Below are 13,082 nucleotides of genomic sequence, written 5' to 3'. Positions count from 1 at the left end.
CTACCCAAGGTAAATCACTTTATTCTGCCACGTTTAAATGTTAATTTTATTCAGTGACTCTGGATTCCACTTTCCCCTGCTGATTTGCTTCTGTATATGATTCTTCATACATCAGCAATAACATCATGGAGATGTTCTCCAATCAGTTACAGTAGATTTATAACTATGCAAGGATTTAAATTTATGTTTAAATAGATAGCAGCTTTACACTGACCTTAATCAGGCTTGAAAACTATTAAGCAGGGTTGGAATTAGTATTCTTTTTTTTTTATTAAAGAGTTTTACAAAAAAAAGATTTTACAATACATCCCCAAAACCCACCCACCCCAAACCACCCCCCTTCCCCCCACTTCCCAGAACTAAATACAGGGTTATAGTTATAATAATCATATTCTAACTAAAAATTATCCAAATATAAAATTAACCAAATTCATAATGTGCTTTAACTCCCCTTTAACATAGATCTGAATATAATCTATCCATCTCCTCCAAACTGAAATATATCTTTCTTGTGAATGATCCTTCAAATAAGCAGCAATCTTAGACATTTCTGCAAGATTCGAAACTTTAAACACCCATTCTTCTATAGTAGGCAAACTATCCTTCTTCCAGAATTAGTCAGTATTCTGATAGGAGATCACCGGGGAATCTCAAGAATTTACACTGGAGTGGGAAGTAAAAATCCCAGTTCAAGGCAATGGGAAGCCACTTCTGAATTACTGCCAAGAAAAGTGCATGGGTCAACTCATGAAATCACTACAAGTGAAAATTGAATCCTTCTAGACGTTGACTGATAAATTACCAGTGCATCACACTGCCTTTCTAAGAAAGTACAAACACGGTAAATTGCTTCATAATTAAAACATACTCCTACCTGCCTTGAAAATCTCCACATTTCATGATTGATTATAACCTTGCTCTTATACTTCTAAATATGTATGTTCCTCTACATTCTCAGAATAGTCCTGACTGCACAAATGACTGTCTTGCCCCCCAAAAAATATTGTCTTTGTCTTGGCCCCCTACCATGAGTAAGACAGGCTTAAGATACTTCTCCTCTCTGTTAATTAGCCAGCCTCCACCTCAGTCATTTTATCTTCTAACCCAGGAGTGTCAAACTCGCAACATCATGTGTGCAGTTTCGCTATGATGCATCTGGCCTGTGGGCAGGCAGTTTGACACCTCTGTTCTAACCTTTGTCCACTCCGTTAGCACTTTATTTCCTGAATTTCTTTCACACTGGTCATGTAACCTCAATTGATCTCAATTACAGTTGTGCTTGTTACCTTTCCCCATAATTACCACTCGCTTTCAGTCACTTCCTATCTATCCTAGTCTCCCTGTGAAGTAGCTACTCAGTTTGAGTTCTCTCACTATGCAGGACCCAGATAGTTGCCCAGGCATGGCAGGTCCCCTTCCTCCTTCCCTTCCTCTCTCTTTTCTTGGGGCTATTCTCCTTGAGGATCTTCCTGTATGTTTCTTCATATCCCATTATTTTAAACTGAGTGGTTATGGAATGAGAGGAAAAACAAGCCAAGGTACAAAAAACAGGCAGAAGCATGAAATGAGGTAGGCTCCATTCCTGCTATAGTGCCCTTATTAGTGGGTGTTCCCTGGCTGGCTGGAGACAGTAGCAATGCCAAGAGAGTAAAGGAGTAAATCAATCACATTGCTTATAGGGAGGACACAGAGCAAGATCATTCAGGACACATGCAAGAGAAGCAGGGTAGGGATTAGCAATGGGGAAAACAAATTTTGTACAAACAATTTTCTGCCAGCTGAGGATGGGAAGTCAGAAATTTAACTCAGTAGGGGGAAAGGTCATTTGAGTAATAGCTAAGGTATATCAACATACTATCTGAAACCTTTTCATTAGTGTGCCCGTGTATCTTATCTCAGATGATAAAAACATCTTCTCACCTTTTGAAATTATCATGTGCTAAATGATCTTTAGGCAAGATAATCAGGTGAGCCAATAGCCTTGACCTAAGGCAAACAATGTCTTAATATTCAAGGTCTTTCACTCCATAAACACTGAGAAAGTTATGGTACTAAGTTTATTAGTAAGTCTCCAAAATTATCTACTTCATCAGTAGAACGCTGAGAAATACTTCACATCAAGATGAAAACAGAGTATTTTTAGTTCACCTAAACCTTCTTTTCAAGAAACCTGAAAAGGTCCAAAAAAAGCCACCATATCTAATAGTGTACTCCTTTACCACTCTTCTAATCACAGGAAATATGGCACCCTATTATATTTAAACAGAGAGACATTGTTATAGCATGGGATATGAGGCACTAGAAGTAGATGTTAATTTGGTACAGGCTAGGCTGATACTTGTTCCTAGAGTTGCAACTTTTTTCCAAGTAGATCTTCTTTGCCTCTGGTCTGTGCCTCAAAAATCATGATAATATTATATAACATAAGTCTTAATGCCATCTCTATATCTTAATCTAAAATGATTATTCTGAAAATAAAACAGTGCTGAGGGGACTGCACTGAGATCATTGAATAAACAATATGGACCATGTGTAATATACTTACTCCAGATTTTATCTACTCTGAAGCATCCTCTAGTACTTGTAATATACACACTTGCCAATGGATTCAGACTCGCCTTGGCATACCTTATTTGGGTTACTCTGCTGCAAGGAATTAGACAGGTAACAATCCCAAGAAAAGTTATATTCCATAGCTGAACCTAAATTAGAGAATGGGGAAGGTATATTGATGGATGGTATCAGAGTTTGCACTGATCAATCAGAAAAGACTTGTATTCTTTATTTTTTTCACTGATGGAAAAAAAATATGCACAATGCATCACCCATGAAAAAGGCAACATTACATTGGGAGTGAGAAGTCTGACACTAATGATGGTACAAGAACATTCTATGTGCTGTATAGTTTTGGTCAAAAAATCATATTACATTATAATTCATATAAAACAGAAAGCAGACAAAAAGGTCAACCATGAGAGCTAGAACTCTACTATGAAGAAGGATTGACCAACGGGATCTTTTAGTTTAAAAAGTATTAAATAAGGGTGCATAAAATTATATGGAACATAGAGAAAGTAAGGATGTTTCTATCCTGTCCACTGTCCCCAACTAAAGAACACAGAATTTTGTGCAAACTATAAGCCCAATTAAGCACATTATCAGACCAAACGTACAAACTTTAAAAAGGGTGCAGACAAACTGACAGGAGATATTATTACCAGTGACTACCCAATTTGATAACTCTATATTACTACTAATCCTGGGAGTAGAATATACAGCATCTAAACACTGTGATAAGGTATAATTACACTCGGCACTATCATGGAAACAGAAATTTGGACTTGATGGGACCTTCATTTGCTCAGAATCTATGCAGAATCGTATAGTGCTCTCTCCAAGAATATTTGCTTCAGCACAAATGATTTTATCCTTATGAACACAATCAATTTGTTTCTTCTCTTTTACTGCATTGTGTATTATCTTCAGGTCTCTGTTTTAATAGAATAGAGTGATTTAATCACTTTTTTTAGCAATTTGGAAAACTCAGGTGAAAAGCTGAGTAAATACTTCTATAAATGAAATAAAAATGAATAAACTTGTTCAGTGGAAGACTGCAGTTCCTGGCTGCTTGGAGATTATTGTGTTCTTTTAAAGACCTTTGTTGAATTCCTGGCTATGTTAAAGCACCTAAATTTAGGTAATCTGCCCCTTAAAAAAACAACTAAAAACTCACATTCCCCATTTTATATCAATTTATTCAACATAGGTAGGTGTAATAATCCTTTAGTGAAACCAGGCTTTATTTTCCAACAGGCAAGGATTTAATAAAGCATTTCCCAATAAATCATCAAATTAATATATACTGTGTTACACAGGATAGATAAGATGCTTTAGACCTGTCCAACAAGCTTCCACTGTGGGGGTACAAAGTATAAAGTTTAGAAGGAATTGAAGCCAAATCCAAGGCAGAATTCTGGAGTGTTTCCATCAACAGGAAACTTACCAGTATTGCAAAATATTCTAGGACGCAAACATACACTTTGGGACACTTCTTGGATTGGCACTAGAGTTAGACAGCACAAGCTGGCCAACAGGGCAAAATGGAAGGAAAGCAAGCAAGCAAGCATGGCCCCTCCGCTCATACCCTGTGCAGAGGTTGCAAAAAAAAAAAAACAGCAACCAAACAAAGAGTTTTTTTTTTTTACTTTTGATACCAGAAATAGGAATTTAAATAGAACTTTACTTTGCAGCAGAGAGGAAAATTGGGTAGAAATGAAAGAATATAAAACAAGTCTCACATTAAACTTATAGTATTGGCTCAATAAGCTACTCAGCAATAAAAGAGAACAGGCAAAGTAGGATAAAGAGTGGAAATGGACACCAGGGGGCTGAGTCCAGAATTATATTCAAAGTATTATGCAATTTATTTGCAATTACTCTGTATCAGCTCCTGTTTTCCATTGCAAAATTTCAGTGAGGAGCAATGGAAAAATACCTAAATTATGCAACTCATACATTTTTACTGTCCTTTGCTGAAAGTAGTCAAGCTCATTTGGAAGAGGTGAATCAGATTACTGGGCTCATACTGCCCATGGCTTGTAGATTGCCTTTCTACCCATGATGTAAAGCAAAAGCTTGTAACTGGTGGTCTTTTGCCCATACAGTTGCCAGCATTTTTTATTGCACAGGTTATGGCTTCGGGTAGCTGTATTTCATTAGCATCTGACATGTCAGAAATTTCTGCACCTTCTTTAAAGTATATGCACATTTTAGGGGGAAGCAGTGTCCAGGTCACATTTTAAATATTGAAATGTTATCCGTATACATAGCAAATAAACAAGGAATACAAACTTCACTTAGAAAACAATGCCCAATATTAAATTCATCCATTCACTGCACCTTTTTAGAAATGATTCCTTTTAACTTCAATATAACAATAACTGGTTATATTTGTAGTAAGAGAGCCAGTTTTGTACAGTGGTGAAAAGCACCAAGCTAGAAGCTAGGAGACTGTAGGTTCTCAGGCATGAGGCAGTTGGGATGACTTTAGGTGAGACTTTCAGCTTTATAAGGAAGGCAGCCACTTCCAAAAATGTTGCTAAGAAAACTGTAAGGACTTGTCTAGGCAGTAAGAATGATTTGAAAGCATAAGCACACATACACAGAGGTGGGGGGCAAGGTAAAGTTCTATATAAATTCCTATTTCTGGTTTTCCTCCCCTATTTTTCCTATTATTTTCTTTTGTATTTTTGTATCTTACAGTATTAATACATAAATAAACTAGATTTATTCATGCCAATTGATCACTGGAAGCACAGTAGGTATGTTCAGATTTCTTTCTCTTGAGTGGTGAGACTTTTGTTTGCTTTTGTTTTTAACATTTAAATGTTATCTGAATATGCATGTGCTCTCGCAAAAGTCCCTTCTACTGGGATTGCATTGAACCAAAGACTACTAGAAACATATGTGCTTCTGTTTTAGAACAACCTTTTTATTTGTACTTTTGGGGACCTAGATAATATAAAAGAGGGGCACAAGAACTATAGCTTCTGGCCCACTGTGATATTTTCACTTGACAATCATAACAATCAAAGCCAAAGAGCAATGAATATATTTGTGGTTCTCCATGAAAATAAATTCCTATAATTTGATTGAAACCAATTATCTTATTCTACTCTTATAGTATATTATTATACTATTACTTTTATGAGTACGGATTGTGCTGCCACCACGTGGCTGTTCTTGGGAAATTATAATATGCTAATTGGGTCTGCCAGTACCTTTTTTGTGATGTATTTCTTATCCTGCTCATGATGCTGTACTGGGATCCACCCCTTCTGGGTTGGACTTCCTCCTTCTCCTTGTTCCCTTGTGTTCCATCCTCCATTGTAACATCTGAACACAAGCCATGCGGACAGTAATCCTGTTACTGTCTTTCGACTGTTCTGATACAGGCAGTTGTATTGCGAATATAATTCCTTGTTAAGACACTTATTGGTCTGTTTAAGCGAATTTAGTCACATTCAATGGCCCTTTCCAGACAGTGAACTCATAAAGCACCTGGTTCATCTGAAATACCTTTATTTTGCATGTAGAAGGTGGTTACAGCAGAGAAGGTGTGGTCAGGTGAATCTGGACGGAGCTTTAAGGTCGAAAGACAGTAACAGGATTACTGTCCGCATGGCTTGTGTTCAGATGTTACAATGGAGGATGGAACACAAGAGAACAAGGAGAAGGAGGAAGTCCAACCCAGAAGGGGTGGATCCCAGTACAGCATCATGAGCAGGATAGGAAATACATCACAAAGGGGGAAGGTACTGGCAGACCCAATTAGCATATTATAATTTCCGAAGAACAGCCACGTGGTGGCAGCACACAGATTGTCATGAAACCTTAGCACATTAAACAGTCTTAAAATGGAACTGTGTTAGCTGGTCTAACAACACGTTTTGAGTAGTATTCTCTGAAGTGCAAATCATTATGTTGAATGGTACTAATCCATTTAAAATTCATATGCTTCAAGGAGGACAGGAAAACCTTACAATGTCTATCAATAAACCCTTTAATCAGTACTACTCATACCATGAAATATGAGTCAGTCTCAGCAGTAAATACCAGTATAATGATGAGCTACAGAAACAGTAGCAGAAATTAAGTTCCCTTTAACCTACTTATTGCTGGTCAGGGCAATTAAAGATGAAGGGAAGGAGTACTTGTCCAACTTTCTGAAATATCTTTATGGACATTCAGAGAATCCAATTTGACATATTTTTAAGTGAGCTGTATGTTGATACAATGAACGTGGAACACTGATATGTATGCTATTCCCAAAATCCTTTCTCAAAGACAATTTTAAGTAACATACCATCTCCTTTAATAATGCTCCTTGAAAGCCACATGGGTTCTGCTTCATAAAAGATTTCCTATACATAAAGACACCTAGAAATGGCCAACAAAATCTTATTTGACTTAAATCTTGCTTGAAACATGCTGTGACCCTACCTTCCACTTTTTATTGGCTTTCAGTTTAGCTCTCATGAGTCAGGACCTAGAAACAGACAGCATTACCAGCCACAATGTCTGTCCAGTGGCTAACTAATTTATATAGTGATTGAATCAGAACCTGTTCCCTTTCAATGAAATCAATGTTATGAATATTTGGTTAACAGGGAACAGTGCAAAAGACAGAAATGGCCTTGAATAAGTAGATTTTTTGCTGGACAAAATTTATGGCTCTGAGTTTCCCCCCCAAAAAAATTGCTTGTGGTGAAAAGAAGTGTAGCATATGAGCACAATATGAAGGGCCTTTACCAATACCATACATTCCATGGATTTCCATGCTGTGCAAACGCAGGACTTCTCACTTTCCTCACCCTACTATTTAATGAGAAATGGGGAGGTTTACAGAAAGATCATTGTTAATTTCTGCTTTTCCTGTGATCCAATGATAATAAAAATGTACATATTAGAACAGATTCTGCAGGTAATCTTGGTTCATAAATACTTCTGAAAACTCATTTAATGTTTTGTGCATAGTAGAGGAATTTATACAAACTCAAAGTATATTCCTATGTCACATTTCCCCTCTACCTATTCAGACCTATATATGCAACCCACTTAACATCTGTTTATTGGAAAATGAATGGGAACTAGTTGCTCTAAAACTTAAATACATCAAAAGTTTGGATTCATTTTACGGCGGGGGGGGGAATCACTTCTGAATTGCTGTACAGAGATTGATAAAATTGGAAAGGAGGGGATATTTTTATTTGCTTTTTCCCCCCAAACACAGTGACAAGATGAAAACAATAAGGCATGTAGCTGCCAGGTTTTCACTCTTGGACTTTATTTGGATCCTGGACTTTATTTGGATACTCAAGCTGGAGGTTGGCACACAGCTTCTGTGCTTTAAGAGCTACTACCCGGGTTCTGAACTATTGTTCTCTGTGCTCAGAAGTGTCTGCTTCTGCTTCTTTCTTTCACATTATGTGAAACATTATGTGCTTATGAAAGTTGCTCTGGATCTTAAAGTTTTATACCTACACAGGGTAGAGCTACCTGCCAATGACAGTCCCAACAGGTCTCTGCTAGATCAGCATTTATTCAAAGTGTTGTATGTGAAGAGGATATAATCTAAAATTTGCCAGAGACAGGAAATGCCTTAACCTGAGATTTTAAAATGGGATAGCAGTGGAGGAAGAAAAGCTTGACCTCCTTCTTTTTCTTAAAACATGTGTAAGAAAAGGAAATCATCCTTCTGGAAGGGCCATGTTAGTTTGTGGTGGTCAAAAATCAAGAAGGGTCATGTGGCATCTTTTCAAAATAGCAAAATTTATTTTAAAAACATAAGCTTTAATTTATTTCTTAATCTGAAAACATGCTACCAGACACCTCTTGATTTGGGAGAAACTTTGAAAATAAAAATTAATAAACAAGAAATTATTTATTCTATAAGGGCAATATGAAAAAGTTATGAAAATAGTTGGCATAAAATCCATTTCTTCTCTAGTTACTGAGGCCTGTAAGAGTTGACTTAAAAGAAAAAGAACATCACTGCTTATCCAAAGAAGTCACTCTTGTACAGGCTGTGTTGAGGGCAAAGAGAATAACCTCTGTTGGGACACCCAAAACATAGAATTAAACTCCATGGAAGTGAGGTGGGCTCCAAATTTATTTCCTGCATTGAAACATAGTGAACATAATAACTCTACTTTAAAATTCTGGCTTTGGGCATATCTTATTCATGAAGGGTGAAGAAACCTTATGTTCTTAACTCACCATAGCAATCATGTAGACTCAAATCTTTACAAATATCCAGTGCCCAAAATCATACTGAAAGTTCACATATTGTGCTAACTATGGTTTGATTAAGCATTATTTCTTTAAAACTCCATTACATATTAAAGTCATAAACCATGGTTTATATACCACAACAGCTGAGTTTGCACAACCAAGACAAATCGAAAACTGTATCATAACCTGTGAACCCAAATATAAGAATAGTACAAGAATTGGAAAATCACAGATAAGATAGATGAATGGGATCAAAAAGATTACAAGAATGTCCTTGGAAGAGCAGCAAGTTATCTGTAGAGATGGACAGATAAGATGACTATTTGTGCAATCATCAGGAATCAAACATAGTCAAGCACCTAATCTCTGTTCTGTTTAATGACAACCACAAAACCAATGCCACTAAGTTATGAAAGTCTTGTCCTTCCTGAATGAATAATAATATTTGGGTCATACATACTTCTCCATATGGAGTACAGGAAGTTTCAGGTTGAGTAAGTCCACATGTGGAAGAGGCCTTCAAATAATGGATTCTTCCTATAAGAAGATCCTGCGCATGTGGGTAGCAGGCCCCATGCAGACAGGTTCTTTGTGCAACCAGGAGGTATGGAGAGGCTAGAAAGAAATCCAGAATCAACTTTAACAACAGTATTCATTAAGAGAAAACAGAATAGAAATGTTGCCCCTTTTTTCTATATTGAGCAGCTTCAAAGAAGTAATGCAAAATAACATAATAGCTACTCAGGTTAAGTGACTGTCTACAGAATTAAGGAACTGCTACTTTGAATTTTGCTTCTGCAATTAGCTAGCTATTAAATAGCCATACAAAAGTCATTCAAACTGTAACCCTCTGTGTATATCAAACTAGAAGTAAGAACTCTGTGGAGCTTCCTATTGTTAGCCTTTACTTGCTAAGTTGCAATGTGTGGATAATTCTATGGCTTTACCTTATAGCACTGTCATAAAGATTAGACAGACCATGTATGCTAAACAATGCAACAGTTGTAAAAGCAGTAAAGACGTGCTAAATATTATTCACCCATCCAATAAATGACTTAATTTTCTCCTATCACAGACATAGCAATATGCAATGTTATTTCATTAATTCAAAAATGCCCTTCTTAGAAAATAGTGCAAAAGACACATGGACCTAGAAAACACAACATAAATCATTTGTATCTGTGAACCAGAACTATTCTTTAATAAAATGTTCTTTACTGTGACAGTATACATATTTGCTAAAAACAAATATAACATGCAACCAGCTCCCTTAAGACATATACCGGTCCCACTATATTAGATAGAGTGGACTCACTCCAGGTCCCTGCTTTTAAATGTTGTCATCTGGTGGGACCTAGAAAGGCAACCATTTCTGTAACTGCATCTACCTTCTACAATAGCTTCTTCCTGATATGAGGAGGAGGACCGTTACACTCCTTACAGTCTGGAAGGCCCTGAAAACCTGGCTTTCCCTCAGGTACTGTGCCAGAAGGGAAGGGAAGCCCTGTGATGGATTGTTCTTGGTGGTTTGAAAGATTTTTATTATTATCATTTTTGATCTTTTGTTATTTGTTCAGTTGTTGTTAGCCCACAGTTATTTAATAAGGACACATCTACAAACCTTGTTTCGGGCCCATACCCCAAAACAGCAGAGTGAAATCCAACTGAGTCATTTTTAAAAAAAAAATTGCTTATACCTAATGAACAGATCTTGCCAAACTAAACTGTAACCTTCTAACCTACTAGATATACCCTAAGAGATTCTAGGGTGTGGTTATCCTGAATCTCTTCCTTCCTTTCCTCCAACCAGCCCAGGACTATGAAGTCTCTTAATTTGAGCTTCTCTTTGGAATGCACTATTTCCTCTCTGGGAAACCATGGTGCTCACAGCCAGGATCTATCTCTCTCTCTCTCTCTCTCTCTCTCTCTCTCTCTCTCTCTCTCTCTCTCTCTCTCTCTCTCTCTCTCTCTCTCTCTCTCTCTCTCTCTCTCTCTCTCTCTCTCTCTCTCTCTCTCTCTCTCTCTCTCTCACACACACACACACACACACACACACACTCCTTCTCCAGATACACATTCCATCACACCTTGAGATAATCTGCTTCTTCTTCCAGTGTTCTCTTTATTACCCCACTAGGTTCTCCACATAGGGAAAGCTGAATAAAGGATAATTATTCAGCATAAACAGATCCAAGGCAAGTCTCTTGAGGTTAACTAGCATTAACAGGAGATATTAACTATTGTCTGGATCTACCTTATCCAGTCCATCTAATATTTTTCACATGCATACAGGGAAAACACTTACCCAGAAGAAGGAATATCCACATAATGATGAGCTTCACAACATTCAAGAGTTACCTTAAATGAACATAAAACATATATTCAATGACAAAGATGATAACATGGATATGGCAAATTATTAACCCTTCTTTAACATTGCTTTGCAATGTTGTTGTTATATAATTGCAAAACAGTCCTAAGAAGTAAGAGGAAGTGTCGATGAAAGAGATTATTGGTAGACCTCAACTTACGACTGGCCAAAGTTACAACAAACCCAAGAAAAGGGACTTACAACCCGGATTCAAAGTTCTGACAGTCGGGTTTCCCCACCTCCCACAATCTGGGATCAGGTGACTTTCAGGTTGAGCATTCAGCAACCACAGCAATAGAGATGAACTGCCAAGAGACTACTACAAAATCTAAGCATGAAAAAAACAAGCATACACAATAAAGCCATGGTCACCACTATCAATCCTGCTTTCCAGGTTCTATGAACAGTTATATGATTCATTATAAGATCAATAAACAAATGCAAAGACAGCTGATCATTGGTGAAGACTCCCAAGAGTGTAAGCAGAAGAACAATCTGGGAGCCCTGTTAGAAATAAATGGGAAGAAATAAAAATGGGAAAAATAAGCAGGTGGAGACACAATATACTCTGTCTTGTTCATTTTCTTGAAGTGATGAAAAAGAGAAGATGAAACACTACTGTCCTGAGGCATTCTATCATGGTTAGCCATGAATTCTCATCAAGAATAATAGACCCAAATATCATTGGTTTAACAGTGACACTGAAAACTTTCATCAACCCTGGAATGATTTTTTGCTAATAGCACAGATATCAAGAGAAAGATAAGTATACAACTAGGCATAAATGTCTTATAATCCATTGCATTTTGATGTAAACTAGTGCTTGACTGATCCATGGCCCAGTAAAAAAATCACATGCTATACTGGGTGTTATTTTTATGTGCATCCCATGCAAAACCATGCCAGAAATACACACAGTCTAGTCCAGGCAGTTGCCAGGAATCAACACTACCACAAAAGCATAAAAAATAATAACCTTTCAGTCTTCCTGGTCAAAGAGAAAAAAACAATCCCAGAACATTATTTTCATTTATGTCCTCTATCTCTTACCATTTTTTTCTCCGTTAACCTTTTGCACATTTATTTCAAATCTCTCAGGGAGCGGGTGGGGGGGGGGAATCTTACAAACATAGCACTTTCTTTCAAAGTATTCACCATTTTCAAAGCATTAATCAACTGCAAAGCACTAAGCACTAACCAAGATTTAACCTATTCTTTCCAATGAGCAAAGTGGACTAAACCTCTATCTGACTTTGAGAAATCTGATTACTCTTTCTACCTTTGAAGCACCAGGTATAAGAACAAGATCATGCACATCACACTGAAATGTAATTTTCTAAAGCGAGCAGGGAGCTTTTAAAAACTTTACCTGGAGCATGTACTTTAATCCCTACTTTTTAGTGCTTTTAAAAAATATCTGTTTCACTCTGGGTAACAATATCTCCTTTATCTTTCCCAAAAGCTGCATGTCTTTTAAGATAAATGATTTACTACTACATAAAACATACCTGCACTTTGTGTCTTTTTCCTTCTCTTTTGTGCAGGGGTCAACTGGAATCCCTTGCCTGGCTTCTTTAACTGTAGTCTTTCACTCTCCGTTTTAAACACATCTTACCTGTGGATGTAAATTCCTGTGGGTGTAGTAATAATGATATAATGAGTGATTCAAGGACCTTTTCAGACAGACACACCCATCTACTGTAAAATTCATTATAGAGCCTAGACTATGAATTTGTGTTAGCTCACTGCAAGTAAAAGAAGAGATATTTGTCATTATACATTCAAGAATACACATTTCTATCAATTTGCAAACACTCCATGAGAGAAGTTTGGATTTTGTTTCACTGCATACAGCAGAGAAAGCCATTGGCCAAAACAAATCTTTTCACTGAGTGAAATGGGTAAGCAAGGGAAGCAG

General features: G+C 37.1%; 1 protein-coding gene across 1 annotated transcript in view; it reads right to left on the bottom strand.

Annotated features, from left to right (window-relative positions):
- LAMB3 (laminin subunit beta 3) overlaps window positions 1–12,762 on the bottom strand; it is a gene marked incomplete at its 3' end in the record, with an annotated part of 55,842 nt that extends 43,080 nt beyond the window's left edge. Inside the window, exons 1-3 of the mRNA XM_081325446.1 lie at window positions 12,673–12,762; window positions 11,099–11,151; window positions 9,254–9,408 (exon numbers count right to left, since the gene is read on the bottom strand). Coding sequence (XP_081181572.1) covers window positions 9,254–9,408; window positions 11,099–11,120 — 177 coding nt within the window. The 5' untranslated portion in view covers window positions 11,121–11,151; window positions 12,673–12,762. The remainder of the gene's footprint in view (window positions 1–9,253; window positions 9,409–11,098; window positions 11,152–12,672) is intronic.
- Window positions 12,763–13,082: the final 320 nt, after the last annotated feature.

The sequence above is a fragment of the Vipera berus genome (genome assembly GCF_964194415.1).
Source record: "Vipera berus genome assembly, chromosome: 3".
In the NCBI taxonomy this organism is placed as follows: domain Eukaryota; kingdom Metazoa; phylum Chordata; class Lepidosauria; order Squamata; family Viperidae; genus Vipera; species Vipera berus.
Note: the sequence above shows the minus strand (reverse complement) of the source record. Positions and strands in the feature narration are given on the sequence as shown.